General features: G+C 35.1%; 3 protein-coding genes across 6 annotated transcripts; 1 reads left to right on the plus strand and 2 right to left on the minus strand.

The window, feature by feature from the left end:
- The first annotated feature begins 2,467 nt into the window (after positions 1–2,467).
- Positions 2,468–4,846, plus strand: LOC108815934 (casein kinase II subunit alpha-2). The gene is made up of 10 exons (XM_018588477.2): positions 2,468–2,648; positions 2,884–3,013; positions 3,231–3,425; positions 3,512–3,669; positions 3,763–3,853; positions 3,935–4,000; positions 4,091–4,173; positions 4,256–4,319; positions 4,411–4,479; positions 4,585–4,846. Exons 1-10 carry the CDS (start codon positions 2,563–2,565, stop codon positions 4,642–4,644), a joined length of 1,002 nt encoding a protein of 333 aa, XP_018443979.1. The 5' UTR covers positions 2,468–2,562; the 3' UTR covers positions 4,645–4,846.
- Positions 4,847–14,089: 9,243 nt separating this feature from the next.
- Positions 14,090–15,994, minus strand: LOC108841106 (uncharacterized). The gene has a single exon (XM_018613889.2). It carries the CDS (start codon positions 15,952–15,954, stop codon positions 14,311–14,313), a length of 1,644 nt encoding a protein of 547 aa, XP_018469391.2. The 5' UTR covers positions 15,955–15,994; the 3' UTR covers positions 14,090–14,310.
- Positions 15,995–17,547: 1,553 nt separating this feature from the next.
- LOC108841941 (uncharacterized) lies at positions 17,548–19,661 on the minus strand. Of its 4 annotated transcripts, none has more exons than XM_018614730.2 (4): positions 19,563–19,661; positions 18,568–19,179; positions 18,050–18,513; positions 17,548–17,954 (listed from the first exon to the last, which is right to left on the minus strand). In XM_018614730.2, the coding sequence occupies exons 2-4, from the start codon at positions 19,154–19,156 to the stop codon at positions 17,769–17,771; spliced, it is 1,239 nt and encodes a 412-aa protein (XP_018470232.2). In that variant the 5' UTR covers positions 19,157–19,179; positions 19,563–19,661; the 3' UTR covers positions 17,548–17,768. The 4 variants fall into 4 exon arrangements, with proteins under 4 accessions (XP_018470232.2, XP_056857079.1, XP_056857075.1 ...); XM_057001099.1 differs by having other exon boundaries at positions 18,568–19,182; positions 19,563–19,609; XM_057001095.1 differs by lacking the exon at positions 19,563–19,661 and adding an exon at positions 19,319–19,554 and having other exon boundaries at positions 18,568–19,182.
- Between the last annotated feature and the right edge of the window lie 3,788 nt (positions 19,662–23,449).

Below are 23,449 nucleotides of genomic sequence, written 5' to 3' on the forward strand. Positions count from 1 at the left end.
GGAGCCTTCTTCTTGAGGAGGCCTTTTGGTACGTATGACTCCTGCTTGCTTTCTGTTGCAGGTACTTGTTTTGGATTCGCCATCTTGATGGTGGCTGGAGGATTGGCTTGATGAGAGCCATCTATCTCCGAGAACTCAGCATTTGCTGGATGGAGTTGCGATATTGTGTCTATCATCTCTGCATCATCATCAGAAACTTCCTCCAGGAGGTCATCATTATCAGCATCAAACAACGTACCTTCCATTTCTAAACGTTCTGTTTCAAGAACCATTTTATCTATCTCTTCATTTTCTAGCTCAGTCAAAGGAATGGTTGGGTCCTGATGTAAGAACTCTTCTAGTTCGATGGATTTTTCTCTATGTTCTGTTGGGGAGGGATCGTACCTTTGATCAATGTGAGCTTCACGTCGCGGGAGAGTCGGGGTCGAATCTGCGATGGTGAGCTTCGTGCTTTGTTGCACTAACATTTGTTCGTCCTCCGCTCATGTCTGAAGAGGGGTTTCATCAGTAACTATGGATTTCCCTTTGATGCGACGGATCCGCTCTTCCTCTGTTTCAGCATTGGTCCCTCCTGCATTTTTGTTTCGGGAAGCTGAGATTTCTCCTGATTCCAGGGATGCACGAGCGTCGGAGATCGTCCTTTGGGAGTCGCCAGTTGTTCTTGACCTTTCTGTGATCTCCAGAGGGGCGTGGCGCGACACTCTGTTTGCGGGAGCTCTGTTTCGGGTGTCTGCGAAGTTACGTCGTGGCCTCCATTCAATGGTGGAGGTGTTCCTCGGAATGGGTGCAGCATGGTGGGGAGCATTTCGGTAGTGGTGGCGGTCGTTGCTGCGCCCCCGAGTTTCACGAGTATCCTCCCGTCTGGTGGGGATTTCTAGTCTGCTCCACACTTCTCTAGATTTGTGGGAGCGATTTGAGCGGTCGTCTTGTCGGCTTGAGCTCTTATGGTCTCTGAGATGGTAGTCTGAACTCCTGCCTTCGTGCGTGGCGTTGGCGGAGTATTCACTTTTCCTGCGTTTCTTTTCTCGGTTCTGATCGTTGATCCGCGATGTTGCCATAGGGCTAGAGTGTCTCCCGTTTGACGGGGATCGGGACCTTTTCAGGGAGCTTCTCAGGTTGAGAGATGGAGGTCCTTGTAGGGGGTAGCGAGCTTGCTCTTTTGCATAGAGCTCGATTCTTTGCTTCCTCTTAATCTCCCTCTCAGCTGGTGTTAGCTGGGGACAGGTATTCTCGTCATGTGAAATGAGGAAGCAGGTGAAGCAGTATCGGTGAAGTCCCTCATAGGAAAGGGAAACCCTTCCAATATCGCCGTTGGGGAATCCTATCCTGCGCTCGAACTGGAGGGGTTTGTTAGCATCGATGGAGACTTGGATCCTTGCTTTCTTTGAATATACAAGAAGCTTCTTCCCCAAGGCATTGGCTATCTGCGTAAACGTTTGATCATTCCAGAAATGAACTGGGACTCCAGTTACGGTGATCCAGAAAGGTATCGTGTTTGGAAAATCCTCACTGGTGAAGGGTTCCCAGCGTTCTAGGGCGAAGCTCCATAGGTTAAAGTGGCACGGCCGCTTGTTTAGAACCGTTAAGAGGTCCTCTTCATTATCGAAGTCAAATTGGAAACGACCATTCCCGAGGTTGAGTCCATGGACTCTGCCTTCAACGTTCCAGATTCGTGGGCGGGGTAGGAGATGGATCAGAGCATCAATACTGCGCCCTCCAAGGTGAAAGACTCGTCCGATGAGGGTGAGACGGAAGCGTTCTTTGACCACGTTGATATCGCATTCAGGGATGGGAATGATATCATCTTCCTTGTTTCTCTCGTCTCTGTTACCAGAGGAGGAGGTTCCCTTGCGTGCGAGCAGAGAGGATTGACACATCTTGGGATCGGTTGCAGGGGACTTAGCAAAAGCTAGAGAGTAGTCAGCGAGGTTGCAGTAAGAGAGATCGGTGAGGAGAAACAGCGAGCGGGGCGAGACCTTATAGGTTAATGGGAATATTAGGGTTTTGCTGTGACTTGCCTTAAACGATATCGCTTTTAATGGAGAGAATATTGTGAAACTTGGCAAAAAAGCCAGAGGAGATCGGAAAGATGCCGGAGAAAACACAGAGAAGAGGAGAGGAGAGAGACAGACGTTTTTGGGATCGCAAGGAGTGTCGGGAGTCTCCCTTGCGTCCCGAGAGCCGAGGTTGATGATCTAGGTGGCCGGAAAGGGTTTGTCGGAGGAGAAGGGTTTTGGGATCTCAGAATCGCCTTTTGCGTCTCTCAATCCTAGCGGCGCCATACGTTAAACTTAGTTCAAGATAGTAATATAGATTTATTCGATCATTAATAAGATAAGCTTTTTCGCTATTCTACGACAGTATTTATTTTTTTCTCTAAATTAGTGTAGGCCACTAAAGGTAATAATCGAGCGTGGGCGAGCGCAGTGGATGATATATGCGCCAAATCAAATCATAAGCTCTCCTACTTTCCCTTAGCAATAATCTCTTCGAACGGTTCTTAATTTTCTCGACGAGATCTCTCTCTCTCTCTCTCCACCTTCCACCACCGTGCGGAGAGGGATGTCGAAAGCTCGTGTTTACACCGACGTCAACGTGATCCGACCCAAGGAGTATTGGGATTACGAGTCTCTCAACGTTCAGTGGGGGTTCGTAAAAATAATCCCCTCTTTCTGAAAACCCTAATCGATTGCGTTTCATGTTGATTTTTTGACATCTTTCCTCGGTAGATTTATTTTGATTTTTTTCGCTATAGCTCTCTGTTCATTCATGATTGTTGATTCCAAGTTTGAGTTTTGATCTGTCTGAGGAGAGTTAGTTTTGTATATGTTGATGATGTTTTGGTTAGAAAGTTCTTCTTTTGTGTGTTGTTAATAATCTCAGGGAGCAAGATGATTACGAGGTTGTCAGGAAGGTGGGGAGAGGCAAATACAGTGAGGTGTTTGAGGGGATTAACGTGAACAACAACGAGAAGTGCGTTATCAAGATTCTCAAGCCTGTCAAGAAGAAGAAGGTCAGTCTTGTTGTCTACATAGACTTGTTATTGATGGATATGGAACCATAAAATCATGTTTAGTCGCTTTCTGATGCTGTAATTCACTTTGGTGTTGCAAAAGAGATAAGAGGCTTAAACATTCTATACAAAGATTCAGTAGGAAAGGATGTTGTTTCTTTTGCCTTTATTAGTTTTGATTTGATTTTTTTTTATTGTTATTTAATCCTTAAAACAGATTAGAAGAGAGATTAAGATACTTCAGAATCTCTGTGGAGGGCCAAATATTGTCAAGCTGTTTGATGTTGTGAGAGACCAACACTCAAAAACACCAAGCTTGATATTTGAGTATGTTAACAGCACTGACTTCAAGGTTCTGTATCCGACTTTGACTGATTATGACATCCGTTACTACATCTATGAGCTGTTGAAGGTAATTTATTTATCTATTTATCGTCCCACAACATATAAAGGTCAGTGTTAACCCTTCAAACTTTTCATATGGCATGCTGCATGCAGGCGTTGGACTACTGCCACTCGCAAGGTATAATGCACAGAGATGTCAAGCCACACAATGTCATGATTGACCATGAGCTCCGCAAACTTCGCTTAATTGATTGGGGTCTCGCTGAGTTTTATCATCCTGGAAAAGAGTATAACGTCCGTGTGGCCTCAAGGTAATATTATCTCTCTCTCTCTCTCTCTCTCTCTCTCTCTCTCTCTCTTTTTTTATTATAAATCTAGAGTGTAACGTCCGTGTGTGGCCTCAGGTACTTCAAGGGACCGGAACTTCTAGTGGATTTACAGGACTATGACTATTCCTTGGACATGTGGAGCCTCGGTTGCATGTTTGCTGGGATGGTGAGTACTGAGTATCTTGCAAATTTGCAAGGGCCATATTTATACAGTCATCTGATGTCTCTTGTAATCTTCTGTTACCAGATATTCCGCAAGGAACCTTTCTTTTATGGCCATGATAACCAAGATCAGCTCGTCAAAATTGCAAAGGTAATTTAATCGTGTGGCTAAACTCTATCATGCTCGTTTCCTTTAAGAGGGTATCACTTCTAAAGAGTAATTGTTTGTCTCTTGACTCAGGTCCTTGGAACCGATGAACTGAATGCATATCTGAATAAGTATCAGTTAGAACTTGATGCCCAACTAGAGGCACTTGTTGGGAGGTAAGCAGTAGAAACATATATCATCCACAGTTAGAGCAATGCCAATGACGACTAACTCTCTCCTTCATGACTTCTTTGACAGACATAGCAGGAAGCCTTGGTCCAAGTTCATCAATGCTGACAATCGCCATTTGGTCTCACCTGAGGTAACTTGTTCTTCTCTTTATTCCTTACGAAACACTTGACCTTTTGCCACAGTTTCTCCCCTCAGCTGTAACTTGTTTTCTTTACTTGTAGGCGATTGATTACCTCGACAAGCTACTGCGGTATGATCATCAAGACAGGTTAACTGCAAAAGAAGCAATGGTACGTATCAGAACATCACTCAGAATCTTGTGTGTTTTACATGAATATATGGTCACGAGAGTGAGATTTTGATAAGTTAGGTTTGATACTTGTGTGAATTGACAGGCTCACCCTTATTTCGCGCAAGTCAGGGCAGCAGAAAGCAGCAGAACGAGAACTCAGTAGAGATGTTCTCTGAGTATGTCAAAGTGACGTGATGTTATGGTTATTGTTTTCTTTAAAGAAGTGATGTCACTGCCTAATCCTAAAAGTTTATCAGATATTCTCGAGACTGCTTTCATGTATTTTCAAACTTGTAGAACTATATTGGGTTTAAAACCTCTATCAAGTCGAATTTAAAAACATAACAAGTCGATATTTTACATTATTTGGTTCAGTTTCACTTAAAATCAACAAATAAAAACTACATAAAAGGAAATAGAATGATAGGATCCCTGTTCTAAAAATCTGACCGCCTCGGCTAGGCTGAGAAATGCTCCATGGTTTGGCCATAGCGAGATGAAGTAATTCGGTTGTGTTGTACAGCAACAAGTGAACTTCTGTTTTACTTCTGTTTTTGTTGGGTTTCTAGAATGAAATCAAGTGATTCTTTGTAGATTTGGTAAGAATCGTGGATAAAACAAGTAAAAATGTCAAAAAATATCTAGCAATTTTCTCAAATAACACTTTAAGTTTTTGTCACAAAATAGTATTCAAACAATAAAATGACCAAAATACCATATTTGTTATGTACCAGATTGTGATCGACATAACCGGACCGACCAGGACTGTACCGACCGCAGGAGATAATGCTTATCGACTGTTGTACTTATCCACTTAGGATAAACACGACCTGATGTATATATATATATATGTAAGACCCCTGGTCGAGATTAATAATAGAAACACGTTTCCCCACTTAGTTTCACAACACGTTATCAGCACGATACGTTCTCTAAAATCCGAGCTACCCAAAACCACCAAAAACCCTAAAAACGGCGCATCTTAAAATCGCTCTATCTCTCCAACCGTAAGGATCCAGACGACGAGCCACATATAAAATCGAAGCTCTCGACGAAACCAAACCAACGCCGTAAACCTCGTGTCAATCCGATCTCAGACGCTCCTTCACGCTCTGTTTCAATACGCGCCGCCAGTAACCCTAAAAACCCTAATTTCGGCACAACTTCAAATCGATCGATCTCTTCAACCATGAGGAACCAGACGACGAGTAATATATCAAATTAAAGCTCTTGATGAGACGAATCTAACGCCGTCGGCCTCGCCTCTATCTGACTCCTGACGCGCCCTCACGCTCTATTCTAAGACACGCCGTCAAGTGACCTAAAACCCTGAAATTCTAAAACTCATTCGACGACTTCAAACCGTTCGTTCTCTCAAACCGTAAGGATCCAGACGACGTGTAATATATCAAATTGAAGCTCTTGACGTGAAGAATCCATCGCCGCAAACCTCGTATCAATCCGATCTCAAACGCGCCCTCAAGCTCTGTTCCAACCCGCGCCATCAACTACCCTAAAACCCTAATCAAAAGCCTAAACCGCAGCCTCTCTTTATACTTTGTTATTTTCTGCGATTTACTTCATCTATCTATACTAACTTATTTTGATTCATTTTTGATTAAGGTTTCTAAAGATACAAAAGGTTTTTGCTCAACCTAAGACACGCGACCAGCTTCTGATCTGTTCCGGTCATGCAGTTCGCGATCCGACTTGTTCCAGCTCTCAGTGGTCCAAATCTACACTTCAAAGTTCTAAAGGTAAACTTTGAAACCTAAAAGAACTCATAATCGAACATGGTTGATTGATAAAGGAATGACCATTAAAATTTTGCAAAACCCCCAAATCAAACCCTAGCAAAGATTAATAGGTCCAAACCCTTCCATGAGTAAATCGAAACTCTTAAACCAAAAGTTCGATATGAGATTGTTTTACAATTAAAATCAAAACCATAATGGTTTCTGAATCTCAAAACCTCTTTGATCTGAATGATCAAATCGAATCCTTAAACCTAGAAATCGATCAATCCCCTAAAACATAAACAAGATCGGTTTTTATCCAAAAACATCTAATTTTTTTTTATGATTCCGACTTGAATATTGATCTGATTGTCTAGTTTGATTTTTTTAAAGTTGTTCTTGATGTTTAGAACTGCTTAGGATTGAGAATTATACAAACCCTATTTTTTTTATGAAATCCGATTGCAAATAGGTGATTTTCGATTGAAATTGTTAAATTTTAATCTATTTGCTAGATGATTTCCCTGATCAATGTCGAAATTGACTTGAATCATTAGGGATTGATAAAAAAAAAATTTATAGAAATTTTCTAGATTGCTAGATTTAAAAAAAAATTGGATTGCATTGCATAAATTTAAAGGTTGAAAGAAACCAAAGCTGCATTGCTGTATTGACTAAAATAAATCGGATTAGATTATATAATTAATTAGAGGTTGAAAGAAACCAAATCACATTGCATAACTAAAAGGTTGAAAGAAACCAAAATGCATTGTTTGAATCTGATTATAAGTCAAATAATAAGATTCTAAAATCTATATTTTCAGATGTCAAATTTGGATTATCCAGCCCTTAATCTCTCTGGAGATAATTATTTAAAATGGGTCATGAACACTGCAAGTGTCCTGAAGATAAGAGGACTTGACAGATGTATCATCAAAGGCGAGTATGCAACTGAAAATGAAAAAAATGGGACAGTAACAATTATTCGCCAACATCTCACTGAGGATCTCAGAGATCAGTATCTAAATATTGAGAACCCTCTAGACCTTTGGACAGAGTTAAAATCCAGATACACAATAGTGTTATTACCAAAGGCTAGGCATGAGTGGATAAATCTCAGATTTCGGGACTTTAAGTCCGTAGATGAATATAACTCAGCTCTAATCAAAATCGTTTCTAAAATTGAAACTATGTGGTGAAGAGGTAACAGAGGAAGATTTACTGGAAAAGACATTCCTCACATCTGATCCAAAGGATCTATTGTTACAATATCCCTACAGAAAAAGGTTTCACTACTTATACGAATTTGATCTCGTATCTATTACAAGCTGAGAAGAATAATGAGATACTAAAGCAAAACCAGTGAGATGAGACTTCCTGAAGCCAATAAGGCTGGAGAGAATAAGGATGAATCCAAAGAAGTCACGTCCAGAATAATAAAAGGAGTGGCCGGCTTATACATTGCCTAAGAATCGAGATTTCGACATTCTGATTTTATGTTTTATTTGTTTGTCATTTACGATTTTTTTATATATATTAAGAGTTGTTTTAGTTTTATATTATCATGTTTGACTTGCTTGATAATTTCTTGATTGATAAATGACAAATAAAAAATTAAAAATGAGTATAGTAATTAAAAATCATCCGACCAAAGGCATTGCCTAAAAGGGGCATGAATTATTCACCCAAATAAAAGTCCCATTTGAGTTATAAAATTTTGAAAAATGAATGGTTTCCACATTGAACCAATGGGCAAAGGAAATATAAGTTCCTTAAGATTATAAAGAAAGTAAAAATTGCCCAAGGCATAAAAATGGTCGAGACTGTACTCCCAACTGATCTAAACTATGCTAAAATATCAGTATGATAAAGGCAAAAGGCCTAGGTAACCAGATAGGTTGACCACGAAATTTTATACACTTTATGGCATGACTGGACTAGCCATCCAGGTCTTTAAAATTGATGCAAAGATTGATATCGAAAAAGGCACAAAAGAGTTATCCCATAGAATCTCACGTTGTGTAACATGTACACAAGGGAAACTCAATAGGCTATAATGTTCCAAGCATCTAAAAGATTTATAAGCATGTTCATGAGGGGGAGAAATGACACTCCCGTGGTACATGAACAACACTAAAAATCCGAGTGACATGGTCTATGACCATGATAGAACTTGGCCGAATTCTTTGTGATACAAAGATCACTAGCTAATGCTTGGGAACACATGGATTTACATGTAATAAAAATATGCATCAGGCCATATAAAGTGAGCATAGATATTCCCATCTAAAAATGATAAAGGGTCATGATCCAGACATAGACCATCCTAAGAGATTATGTTTAGACCACCACAATAATATGTGCCGTCTAGGATGGAACCTCATAAGAAGATGAGATAAAATTGGGAATATATGTTGGATATGAGAATGTCTTCCTCCCACGATTTTATAAGAGACCTTGAGCCAAAATATGGGTGATCAGATTAAGGCCAGGTTTACGGATTACATGATGAATCCGACTATCCAACATCAGGGGGAGAAAGAAATAAGCTGGTACAAGTATAAAGAGAAATTGAATGGTATTAACCATCCTTGTCTTGGCAAGATCCTCGGACCAGAGAATATGATTTAAGACGTCCAAAGAAAGATCATACAAAGCTAGCTAAAAGAATGCCAGACAGATTAGACCCGAAAAGAAAAGAAAAAGAATGACTAAGTCATACCAGCTTAAGCACCACGAAATTAATGTCCTATAAGAGACATAATCAAGTTGCTATAAAGTCTAAAGATAGACCAATATGTTCCATAAGATAAGGAACCTCGGAAATAAAAAGAAAGGTGCTTAGAAATGACATATCCGAGGTCATAAGAGAAACCAGACCAGACATTGAGATAAGGCTGCGCAGCTAAACATCTAAGATACCAGACCATGTAGTTTGGGACGCCAAACTGCAAGGTAAATGAAGGTTCTTAGTAAGAATGAAATCTCTAATCGATTAGTTCATGTCTGGAACACAATGGAACACTATAAAAGAAGTGTCGACACATAAAAGATAAAGATGCATAAGGAAATAGTACTTGAGTTTAAAAGATATAAGCGAGGATCAGAACCCACGAGAATACAAGAATGCATTCATAGACTAAAGGAAACCGTGGGGGTTCAAAGAAAGATTCAAAGAATCTATAAAAGAGATGAGTGTATTGGCCATATATAGAAACACCATCTGATAAGATAAAACCAGTGAAAAATAGGTCCTGTGTGGGAAAGGAAAAGAAATCGTGAGACATGCACTAAGGTGTTCATATTCATATTTAAAGTATTCAAGGAATGGCTTGATTACACAAGGATACTCACAGAGACCAAAGGAACATATTATAAGGAGATATACTCCTATGTGGTGGATGCTACTACAAATTCGAAAAGGTCTGGATATAAGTAAGAAATAAATGTAGTAAGTAGCATATTGATCACTGGATAAAGAAATGATAAAAGTATCAAAAAGATGAGAAAATAAATTCTCATAGAATAGTTTTGTTCCTAAGCTATTCATGGACTGAAAACAAAGCAGCTGCAAGTGATATGAAAGACTAAGAAAATACTTAGTACAATCAGTCCATAGATCCTTATAGAGGATATTATAATTCCTTGTGTTTATGTTTATAACAAACCAACCTAAAGAGAGGTTCAATGATTTCAATGATACAAGTTATCAATTGATTAAACAGGCTATGTCTTACATATGGTAAAACTGCAGAAAAATCATAGCTGTGTGAGTGTGTGAATGATTAAGTCAGCACGCCTAAAGTGAGAACCATAATCTAAGATAGTGACCAGAAGCATACCTGGTCGTGGCTTAATAAATATAGTATTGCTAAAGGCAAGAAAAGATCGATAGCTATGTATAAAAGACATGAGTGCATTTGACTGCGAATTCATAGTTTGATGAGTTCCATTGCAGCAAATAATTATTTATGGTATGACCTTAGACACTCATGGTAATGGACGTGTATAGACAAGGTCTATAACATAACATTGATCGACAAAAGGAAATAAAGAAAGACTGGCTACAATGGATAAAACAATTGGCACATACGAAGAGAAATAAGTCCAAATGGGCAAAAGATATAAAGAGAAGTGGTTCGTATGTGTTTGGGTCAGAAGACTCAATATATATTGAATGTCCACGTTTTGATAAAGCCATATAACCAAAGTATATCCGTTGGACATGAAAAGGACCTGCAAGTAAAGTTTTATTGCAGACTATAAAGTCCATCCGAGCATCGTTCGAAGCGCCATCAGTTCGACCAAGACATGGAGTGATCAGCAGCAAAGATGTACATCCTGACCACATCTTTATGGAGTTCCAAAGACATCAAGACGTCTAACATTCACTAGTTCATTCAAGGAGAATCCAGTTGATCATCTTCACCAAGTCATATGCAGCTTCAACGTTCAGGAAGACTCGGATACCAGATGGAATGCGTCTACTACAGTGATGCATTCATCAGGGGGAGTTCATGTGTTGTACTCTTTTTCCTGTCCATGGTTTCCCATTTTGCCACATTGGTTTTGGGGTTTTCCAGGAGAGGTTTTAATGAGGCAACATTAAGCATGCAACGAATCAGTACCGGATGTGTCGATCAAGGGGGAGTGTTATGTACCAGATTGTGATCGACATAACCGGACCGACCAGGACTGTACCGACCGCAGGAGATAATGCTTATCGACTGTTGTACTTATCCACTTAGGATAAACACGACCTGATGTATATATATATATATGTAAGACCCCTGGTCGAGATTAATAATAGAAACACGTTTCCCCACTTAGTTTCACAACAATATTTCTATTTTGAAAATTTTAATATTTATTTTTTATTTTAAAAAATTTGAACATATTCCTAAAACTCATTCCTTAGTTCTAAACCTTAAGTCTTAGATTGATTAACCCAAGGATTATAAATGTATATTTACCCTTCAATAAAACTTTTTTTGGTAATTTTTTTTTTTGTGTTATTTTTGTGACAAAAACTTAGTTTAGTATTCTGATCTTTTTCTCAAGAATATTTACAAGTAAAAATGTTGAATCGAAAAAACAAAAAGGAGTAAATTTAGGGTTTCAGATCGCCGAAGAAGATGGGGACATTTTAGTAATTATGGGGATATGAATGAGAAAACGATTCTATTTCGCAACCTGTAATACAATGTAGAGAGAATAAATCACTAGACTAGCATGTCTGTGTTTTTAATTCTACAACTAATAATATATATATATAATAAAAAAATTTAAAAACTTTAAATAAATTTCCGCGTAATCTCTGCTTATTCTCCGATTTTATTTTTTCATTTTGATATTCCAAAAATCTTTTGATTTTATTGAATACTTTTATTTTTATATGCTTATCTTGTAAATTTAAATATCTCGATTTTTAGATTGTAGTTCTAAATGGTGACCAAGGAAATAAGGGAAAATAGTTAATTTTTTATCATTTTTTATAATTTACACCATATATAAGGAATATTTGGTACATATGATTCCTTTTACATTCCTTAACATTTAAGGGATAATAGACTACAATTATTCTTTATCAAAATAAGAAAGAAATAGATTTTCCTCTAATTTTATTATTTTTCATTCCTTTCATTCTTATTCTTCATATTCAATGGTTATCAATTAGAGCATGTGTGTATAGTTGTGGACAATCACAAACTGAAGAAATGTGTTCTTATAATTTAGGGAAAACTGAAGACAAAGATTGTTCTCACACAAAAAATGGAATTTAGCTATCACCCTAAAAATGTGAAGCTAATTCACACAAAAAGGCCAAAGCAAAAGCAAATTTGCAAATTCCTTGTATTGGACTTTAGGCCTTTTGGGAACAACTGAACACAACATTACAAAGTATCCATCCTAACACATTCGAATTGATTTTTTTTTTTCATGGTAAGAACAGCTTACTTTAAATTTCAAATAGAAATTTAAAAGATTAATCAAAAAGTAAAATATAAGCAAAATATAATCAAACTATAAATATAAAATAGTGTGGCAGAGCGGGAAGTTTTGACGCTGTCCTTTTTTTTCTTCTGAAAAGGAGTTTTGGCTCTTTAGCATTAAGATTTCATGTGAGTATGGTGGATTATTTTTTTTTTTTTTTTTTTTTTTTTTTAACTTATATGGTGGATTATTCGCCATCACGAAGTATGGTGATATTAATTTTCTTATCCCCATTCTCAACTATTTCTGAGTAGATTTCTTCTTTGATGTAAATGTCAAACCGAGTGAGGCTATTCACTGGAGCTGCAGCGACTGCTTCTTTTATCGTCACGAAAACTGTCTGAACCATCCTTTGCATCAACAAGATATAAATTGAAAGAACAAAAATAAGATAATGATGTGACACTTCAAAAAGTGAAATGACATAAAAACGAAAATGAGGATACTTGTAATTTATTAGTTAGTGATCTCAATTTTGTGCATTACAAAATATGTGCCAATATAATGACTATGAACGAATAGTTAATGAAAAACCGAATAAGTAAGAAGTTTAAATTTAAATTTATGAGAAATGTTCAGTTTATTCATTATAATTTGGTTATGTTTTTAGGATCAATTCATATTTTGTAATGTAGGTTCAAGGCAATGTGTTAAGTAATTCTGGGCATTCAAAAGTTTACATGAATGATCCTAGAAAACTCGAATTGATATTCTATATATTATGAACAACTAACTTTAAATTCAGATAGAGATTTAGAAGATTAACCAAAAATATATATATAAGAAAAACATAATCAAAGTATAAGTATAAAATAACTAAAATATAGGTTTAAATTTGAGAAATTAAACAACAAACAAAATTAGTTACTCTTTATTCTATTTATAGTTGTACTAGAAATTAGTTTCCTAATTAATGTTTCGTTTTGAGATTTTTAATTTTATTGAACTATTGTAAAATGTAAGAACATAAGAAACTAATAATTAAATAGAATAATTATATTTGAAACATTTTTTATGATAAATAAAAGTACATTTTCTTTTTGGAAAATTTCCTGTTAATAAAATAAGTAGTCACTATTGGAAGTGCTTTAACCACTAGCCGTTGATGTGGTTAGTTACTGAGTTACATTTTCTTCTGTATCAAAAAGACAGATTATTCTGATTATTTTTTGTATATAAACAATTTCTATCCCGTCATGTTTTTCTCTAATGTTTATGTCTCATGTATTGAACTGAAAAGAGTAAAGCAAATGTTTTAGGAAACGTGAAGTGGTCGACTTGAAGCACTCAGTAGTGGTCAAACACATCCATTTGTTTATCTCATAATTAACATATATGATTAACTACTTGTAACCATTTTATAATTACTTGCAAGTAGGATATAGATAAATTTGATATTAACACAAAAAATCAGTACACAGTATTATTCAAGTCTCTCATGCTCTTTTTTCTTTCTTTTCTGAAACACTGTCTCTCATGCTCTCTATCTAACACTTATCACTGTCTTTCTTTTATCCTCACTTATTCTTCGTAGTGCTCTATACATCCTGTGTATATATTTCTTTTAAGTTTTTGCTGGAAGAAGCGCCTACATCGTGCACATAGATCAGAAGCCAATGATCTTTTTAGAACAAGTCTCGTCAGTACGCGTCTTCCATTATTATTTTTTTTGTTTTTTGTTTTTTTGTTTTTTTTGTCTTCCATTATGTTAGTCTCCAACTCACTTAAACTAGTTTACTTTTAAAACCACGCAATTGAAGATTTTAGAGCCCAATTAACATCTGATAAGTTTGAATCTTTCCTTCACCCTGGAGTTATCTCAGTCTTTCTAGACCAATTAAATTCAAAGTATGGACGATAAAAAGCTTAATAAAAAGTTATTATACACAAAATTTTGGGTTTAGACACTCATTCCTAAAAAATATCATAACGGTTTCAGATAATATGTTAGAAGTTTCAAAACTTTCAAACATACATCAAAGATTCCATGTTACTTGTAAGTTTATAGCAGATTTATCAATTTTATAACACATGTCAGCTACTTAGAAAAAAAATCTAGTCTATGCGGAAAACGACATCGTCCAGTAGTTGTGCTTTGTTCAGGTCTTTGAGTCAAACCCTGAGAAAACCCACGTGTCTTTCATCTGCTTTTTAATCATCTGTGCCGCGTAGTACGGTACCCTCTCCGTACTCGAATGCTGGAGCCGTTGATCTACGAATGCCAAACAATCCATCAAGCTCTCTCTCGCCGACCCTTTCAAATCGTACGCTTGAGATCTTCTCCACAAACTCTTACCATGAGGATCATCCACACCAGATAAACACAAAGCTCTCGTAGCATCACTAATAGCAGACTCAGCTTTCTTCAGCAACAAGCAACACTGAGCTCTGTTGCTATACAACACAACCCTATCTCCTACCATATCCAACGGACACAAATCAATCCCCACTGTATAAATCTCCATCGCTTCTTCGACAGAACCCATTAAAAACTTCTTCTTCCCCTGTTTCTTCAACGACTTCACCATCTTTCTTCTCTCTTCGAGCTCTGTCTTACTCATAAGCCTCTCCTTCTTCTTCCTCTCTACTTTAACCTCCCAAAGACTCTCTATACTTCTCTGAGCTTCCTCGCTACTCACTTTCAAGCCACTGTACTTAATCTTGTGATAATCTTGCAAAACTACTTGAGCTACTCTGTCTCCAACAACTACATCCTCTGCTAGGTCAACTAAACAATGTCCTAAAACATCGATAACTCGATACCTAACGTTGGAGTCTTTAAGAAGCAACAAAAGGGTATCTAAAGCCATCTCTTTCCAATCATCAGAAGATCTCGAAACATCGCAAAGTCTCTCGATCACTTCTCTAACCTCACTTACTCTGCTTCTTCCATACTCTGTTTTGCACAGAGTCTTTATCAATCCAATGCCTCCTGATGACTTCCGGTTAACTAAACCGCCCCACATTTCACTCACCTTCTTCAGGAAACCTCCCTCGCAGATTCTATCTATAGACTTACCTCGCGAGGCGAAGCAGTTCAATAGATCTAAAGACCAGCATTGTAGCTGAATCCCCCATTCCTCTGCTTTTCGATTCTCTGTTTCCAACCCACCAAGCCCTCTCGTCAACAAATCGCTTTGATACTTGATCCTCAAGCTATCTTCAACCCCAAGAAAGCTTTTGTAAACATTCTTCAAACAAGTAGTAGCTATCTCCATCGAAAGCTTCACGATCTCATCTTCAAACAAAGAAACGGCTTCAAAGCTCTTGTCATGGCTAGCTAAGTGACCAAGCGCTCGAGCCGCGGCTCTCTGCTCAACCCAGCTGATTCTCCCTCTCAAAAGCTCCAACAAAGCAGGAACCACAAGGGCCTTTGAATCAACCACCGCTAGGGAAGCCAACTCTTCCTTGTTCATAGCATATGAACCGATGATATGAGCTGCGTAATAAGGAATGAAAATGTTTTGGTCTTTGAGAAGCCAAGCTGTGCTTTTGATTGATTTGTGTATGAGTTTTGACATACACTCGAACAAACCGAGTGATGGGAACTCTGGGTCGTCAGGCTCGGACATGGCTATGTTCCAGAGACCACTCAAGACCAAGACATGGTCTTTTGACTCCGTACGAGGGATCTGTTTGAATATCGCTGCGAGTTTCGATCTTCGACGAAAAGGGTTTGGCTCTTTCATGCTGCAGAAGAAACAAGACGGGTTTGTGCATTGCGGTTCATCGAATTTGAGCATCTTCTTCTTCTTCTTGTTTTTTTTTTTGCTTTTCTTTGATCTTGAAAGAGAAGAAGAAGAGACTTAACTAATCAATCACTTATGCTTTTATGCTAAAAGACCACATAATTCTTCTCTTTAGGTCGAATTAATAATAAATAAATAGCTCGCGTGGAAAAGGTTTAATGGCGGCTACCTCCTCTTTTTAGCCTTTACCTTTCCACTTCAAGTTCCAAGATCATATGTTAATAATAGTATACATCAAGGTTTCGTGTTCTTTAACCAAAATTAGGTGAAAATATATGGACCAAAAGATTCGTGTTCACACAAACTCTAGATATGTGATGATGGACATTAACCTTGGTGGTTTTGACATGTTGATGTCGTTATCTATTGTCCAAAATTTAATGAATCATTCATGTCCACCAAGATGGTTACAATTAAGACTTCTCATATAGATGCTCTACTCTAGGATATATTATGAGATTTACATGATCATTTCGACTCAAATACAAATCCCAATTCTAAAAATAATTATATCTTCAACTTAAGCACAAATACCTTAAAATCCTGATGCACCAATAAAAAAATACTATAATAAACATATTTAGAACTTGTGAACATAAAATATGGTAATTATTTTAAGAATATAAATATAAAGTTTAAAGTTGTAATTTTTAGTTTCCTCATACACACAATCAATAAATAAATGGTTTAGTCAAGTTTTGTTCACTAGTTTTTCTAAATGTTCTTGGAGTTTCAGTTCACTTAGTTTTATAACAGCCACTAAAGTGATAAAGATCTATGTTAGATAAAACTTTCAGTCTTTCACACTTGTTATTAGTAACAAACAACTGGTCTATGTTTCAATGTAGTGAAACTATGGTACTAGTTACGAAACTCCCAAACTATTTCTTTGGGTACCAATCAAAGTTAATGCTTAGATGTTTGAGACTTTTCAAGATAAGAACGTAACATTTGAGTATATCTATCAAATTTAAGTCCCGAGTACGACATTACGGTCTATATGACCAATGATTTACACAACACGCTATACATTTCAAGACAGAGAAGTAGAAAATAAAAAGAAAAAGAAAGAGACAAGTGAAGTTGGATTTGCGGTCCCCCTCAAGGAGAGCCAATGAGAGTGAAGTTAATGTCCCTTTCGAGAAACATTTGTCCTTAACAACAATACTATCAAAATCTCTTGTTTGGGTCTCAAGAAAATGCGGCTGCCTAAAAAGCCAACTTTTAAAACTCAAATTAATCATCACTAATAGTATTTGGTCTTTACAGGTAAAATGAACTACTATCACTAAACCTGACTCATCTCCCATGTTAATCAATCATTTCTTTACAAGATCCACAAATCAAGAAAGAAACAACTTTAAGAGTTCAGACTAAGTTCTCAACTTGACATGTGTATCTGGCGGAGGAGCTCAATATTTAACTATTTATCAAAAGTTTAAGGGTTTGAAGTTTAATCACACTCGCTTAATCCGCATGCTTATGTGTTTTTGATTCTCGTGCCCAATCACTTGAACTCTCCACACAAGAAAAGCTCTTAAAACTCTTGAATTTTGTGAATCATAAAAGAAAGGGTCTCATGATATAGAAGAAAGAAAATATCCTGTGATAAGAAGTCATTTAACTATGCACAAACTCTGAAACCTATTGTGGTCTCATAGTTCTTAAAAGCCAAATGAAAAGAGTTACTAGAGTGTGAGAGAGGGGGAATGAACAGAATATACCAATATTACTACTACTTTCAGGAAGCTTTTATGCTGATCAAGCAGGAGGACAAAGGCTCTGTACACAGAGAGAGATAATAGTTTTCAGTGAGAGGTTTTATGCCTCTTAGTGGCCGGTGTAGGATCTTCTTCTTCTTCTTCTTCTTCATCATCATCATCTGCTTCTTCTGACATAGTATCTTTTCCAAACTCATTCATTAGCTTCCTGAAACAATCATCAAGCTCCGGTTCTGCTTCATAATCATTCATCTCTGATCCATCCATCAGCAACTGAACACAAAACAACCATTTCCAAAGCTTTTTTTCTCAACTCCAACCAAACACTTATAATAATATGAAAATGTTAAAGAAAGAAAGATGCTTACATCTTCGATAGTGGGAAAGCCTAAACCCCCATACGGAAGTGGAGAGATGTTATACAAAAACTGCCCATCGCTTTCAAAAGGAGGAGGAGGAGCTTGAGGTATCATCGACAAATCTTCAGTATGATGATCAGCAGAGATACGCTGCCTTCCAATTTGCACCGTCCCTTCTCTCTGAATATGAGGCAGAGACGGTTCTTCTTCCTCCACAAGAGCATGTTGCTTACCGTTCTGCACCCTAAAGTCTCTCCGAGATGGAGCTATTGTTGCAGTAGCCTGAGACTCGCACAAGAGCTGATCAACACGCTTCTTCAATCTTTTTGCTTTATCCTGCGCCTCATCAATCTTACACAGAATCTCTCCTAGCATATCATCAGAACGATCTGACTCAGAAACAAAACAATCATCATCCTCAACCTCTTCTTCCTCCTCCTCCTTGACTGTAGCTTTCCGCCCTGTACCAAAACCTAACATAAGTTAGTGCTGAAACAACCATTTAACAATGTGTAATTAGATCTCACCAGGAACAGGACACTGAGCTTTAAACGTTGTTGGCTTCCGCTTTTCAGAATAAGAGAAAACGTTATGGTTGGAGATATAAGCAGCAACATCTGTTGTCTCTTCAACTCGTCTCCTTCTTCCTCTCTTGTAAACACTCATCCTCTGACTCTCACCATCATAGCCTTCTCCTGACTTCTCCAGATCAAACTGTTTACTCTGATAGTAACTTCTAACTTCCCTGTCGTACCCTCTTGCTTGACACTCGATCTCCTTAGCCTTGAGCTCTAACCACTTGCACCTCCACATCAAAGGCTGACAAAACTTCCTCCACTCATCCGTCAGCTTCTTCTTCTTCCTCAAACCCAACAGCTCAGCCCCATCACCAAAAGTGTCAGGTAATGGATAATCTTTGTTTAACATTGACTCGGCTTCAAAATCATTGTCATCATCGTCGTCGTCACGAGCACAGAATGAATCACCAAATGAGGAGCTGGAAGAGGATTGACGACACAACCCTTCTTCTTCTTCTTCTTCTTCCTCTTGAGACTCATCAGTCACATTCCCACCACACTCCAAGATATCAACTTTGGGGTCTTCTGAGGTATCCATAAAAGGCTTCGGCTTTTGTTCTTCTGCTACAATCGCAAAAAAACAAAACTCGACTGAGACAATGAGATTTAGACCCAAATAGACAAAAAAAAAGCATTCAACTTTGTTCTGCAATAATGGAAAGCAAGAAAGCAGACAAAAGGTTTCAACTTTGATCTTTACTGATTCCAGAGCCTAAAGTGGGTCAAATCCTATTGACGAAAAATATATGATTTCTTGAAAATCGAGTGATTCGGTGATGTTATTAGAGGATATCACGCTTGCCCGGAAAGCGATTACGATGGATCGGAATCTGTTAGCGTAAATCCAGAGTTCTTGGAGACACACTTAAACCCCTAAACCCCTATCAGAGAGAGAAAAAAAATTAAGGAACAGAGAGGAGAGAGAGGAGAGAGAGATTATTCACCGAACTAATTCGAGAAAATTGACTGTGGCTCCTCCTGTTCTCTCAAATCGCTCGCTTGTTGTAGAAGAATCCAAAAGAATTAAAGAAGTTGAAAGAGTTTTTTTTATTCCCCCAAATTAATATCCGCAATGCTGTTGTGAAATATATTTTTATTTTGTTTATCAAGTAATTTATTAAAAAGATTTTTATTTTTCTAGTCAATATTTGAATACACATATATGGAAATTCTCATTAAAGCAATTTTGGTTTTATACATTGAGAATATTTCCTATCTCAATTCTACTTTTTGCCATAAATTGTATCAATTAATATATCGAATCAAAATTACAGTGAATATGAGTTGTTAATTTTGGAAATTAGTAAGTGTTACCATAAATATATTTATTAATTAATGTAAAAATGCGTGGTCACATAATAACTCGGTTTTGTTTAGCTGTTGTATTTATGTTTGAATTGTCATTTCTAATAAATGTTGCACACAGTTTGTTTTCTAATAAACCTCAATTGATAGAACTGATGATAATACATTTGTATTTTATAATTAAAAACATCATGCTCATGCTCTTAAAACTGTATAGTCCTATTAATATATTCCTTTAGCTGGTTGCTATAACAGTAGTAAAGCACAATATAAAATTATCTTATAAAGTATTATAAAATATAATTATCATGTATTATATATAATATTTTATATTTTTGTTAAGAATAATGTTTAATATTTAACTATATTCATCAAATTATATTTTTATTCAAAATTGTTTTGAAATAATTAAATTTTTTTAATTTCAAACTGTAGTTTCAAGAATATACTAGATATTGATCTGTGCGACCGCACGGGTATTAATTTTCAGTTTTAGCATTTATTTATGTACACTAAATAGTATATTTGTAATATTTGATCGTTTTATATTGACTAAGCTAAGGGTGAATATTTGGGTATCTACTCGAATTCGGTTAAAATCTATTCGGGTTTGAAATTTTAGAGTTTAAAGATTTTATCTCTATTCTGGTTTTTATAAACTTTGGTTCCGGTTTGATTCGGATCTTTGTGGGTTTGATAGTCCGTTTAAATTATTTTTAAATTTTCAAAATTTATATATCTTTAAATATCCTTAAATCTAAGAAAAATATAACATGTAAATTTGAGTAATGTAAGCTAAAATACCTAAATTAAAAATTAAAGTAGGTTTAACTTGAATATTTGGATGAAGAATAAATATATATTCTAAGTATTTTTGGTGTTTTGATTATTGTTTATCTACTTTAGATGTTTACTTTTGACTTTTTTTTTATATTTCAAATATTTTAAACAACTTAAAATAACTTATATTTTGGATATTAGCTCGAAAAATAGCTAACATATTGAAGTATATAAATATGATTTAAAGACATTCGAATATCCGAAATATTTTGTTCGGATAAGGTTTGGTTATGGTTCTTTAGATACCAAAATGGTAAATCTGTTTGGATATTATCTAGTTTCGGTTCAAATTTGGTAATACTTTTTTTGTTCAGATTTGTTTAATGAAGAATTGATATTATAATTTCCATGAATTGTTTGTCCAATAAAAATGTTTTTTTCGAATTTGACACTGGTTTAATTGAGAAGTTAATGAAGTGTATTTAATTCAAATTTAATTTTAGAAAAACATTAATGTAAGTGGAAAAGACAAAGCATTAAAATAGGAAATATTATTTGATTATGTATTTAATTCAAATTTAGTTTTGGAAAACACATTAATCAAAGTGTAAAAGATAAAACATTAAAATAGAAAGTATTAATTAATGTCAGCGGCATGGAAGTGTAAATAACACTGAAAATTAAGGGGTATTTTATATGGGTACTTCTCTTTTAATAATATGGATTTTTAAAGTTTCTGATTTAAAAATACTTTGATATTGTTAAATTAACTGATAACTACTTTAAATATTTTAAAGTTTAATGTTCTACTTAAATATTTATATGGAAGCATAGAAGAATAAGCATCTAAAAGATCTAGTCAGTTTCTAAATGATTTTTAAATTGTTTATCAGCAATCAATGATTCACTGATGGAAACTTAATGCTCTCTAAAATCTCTATCAATCAAGAATTCAAGACTATAAGAGGAAAACTATTATTGGGCATTTAAGCGGTCAAAAGGGTGAAATTTGACTGTTTCAATGCCGAAGGTAAGAGACGATTGTAAGGTAAATTTAAATGTGCTAATTTCGTTTTATATATTTTACAACAATATTTATATTTTAATTTTACTTGTTATACACTAAATGAATCAATAATAATATAAAAGTTAACAGTAAAAATGCACTTTTGTTTTTGAAATCAGAAAATGTTATATAAATATGCTTTGCCAGACAATAACTTCGTTTTTGGTTTTGTATTGAATGTGAATTGTGATTTCTGGCATGCATGTCCCTTGCAAATAACTCGTTTTGGTTTGTATTATTAGTTGAAATGTGAATTGTGATTTCGGGCATGCATGCTCCTTGCAAATAACTCGTTTTGGTTTTTGTGATAAATATATACACATTCACAAACAAAAACAATAACTTTGTTTCCTATCTTTTCTCTTCAATAATTAATCTGGACAGAGTAAAAAAATCGATTGAATGCAGTTTCCATACAATCTTTTACAAATGACTGGGCAATGAGAGAAAAAAACATAGAAAACAAAATACTAACTAGATCTTGATCCGTGCGACCGCACGGGTATTTATTTTATGTTTTTAATTTTTTGTTTGTATTAAATGATATATTTGTAATATTTGATCGTAAATTTAGATCGAAAACTAATTTTTTGCAGTTATAAAAAATTAAAATTTTAATAAAATATTCTTATATAAATTCAATTATCATAACTAAAATAGTATATGTGTGGATCATAATGCTTTCGAATTCCAAATATTTGGAATTTTTATTAATATAAAATTGTTAAGAAAAATAATCTCACTTGGTATTTAATTTTAAATTTTATTTTGGGTGTACTAAATTTTATATTTGTAAATTTAATCATATTAAATTAAGTAATTTAATAATTTTGCGTTTAACATAAAATGTATCACCAATACTGGAGATCACCTAAATAAATCTAACATTTATATGATTAGATGTATCAATGTATGTGTAAGATATATAACAGACAAAGTTTTCGAATGATAAGTATGATGCATTAGTTATAAAATTTGTAAGAAAAAAAATAATTTTTAGACTTTTAACAAATTTGTGACATATAAAAATTAAGATTAAAATTTGTAAGAAAATGAAATGTAATATAATATATATTTGATCTAACTGCCAATCCCCTAGTCTATATTTGAGAAGTGTTTTGCCACATGTCTTCTCTACAATCGTTTTCACAAAAAAAATTGTGACGTGACTATTAAGATTGATGACATGTCATATGGTTAAATATGACATGGACAATTACATTTAATGCTAATATATATTTTTGGAAATCTTTTTAGAATATGGCAATAACTCATATATTACATTTAATATTAATTTATATTTTTGGTAAACTTTGTAGAATATGGTAATAACTCATAAATCATCACTAAAATAAATATATTCAAATATGATATTTTGAATTTCGAAATATTATATAATTTTACTTTTATAATAATAAAATTTTTATTATCTAAAATTTTCTAAATTTTCTGAATTAAAAAAAAAATCGTAATATCATTAGTTTCTTTTAAATATCTACAAATTATATAAATATTATTTAGTTTTAAATTTTGATAACTATACAATTTTATATGATTTTTAGTAATTTTGTACAAGTTGATTTAATAATTTAACCAAATGAAATAAATAATTTTTTAATCTAAGATTTTAACTTTATATATATACATATATATTCTTAAAATATAATTTAAAATAAAAAA

This window comes from Raphanus sativus, chromosome 2 (genome assembly GCF_000801105.2).
Source record: "Raphanus sativus cultivar WK10039 chromosome 2, ASM80110v3, whole genome shotgun sequence".
Lineage (NCBI taxonomy): Eukaryota > Viridiplantae > Streptophyta > Magnoliopsida > Brassicales > Brassicaceae > Raphanus > Raphanus sativus.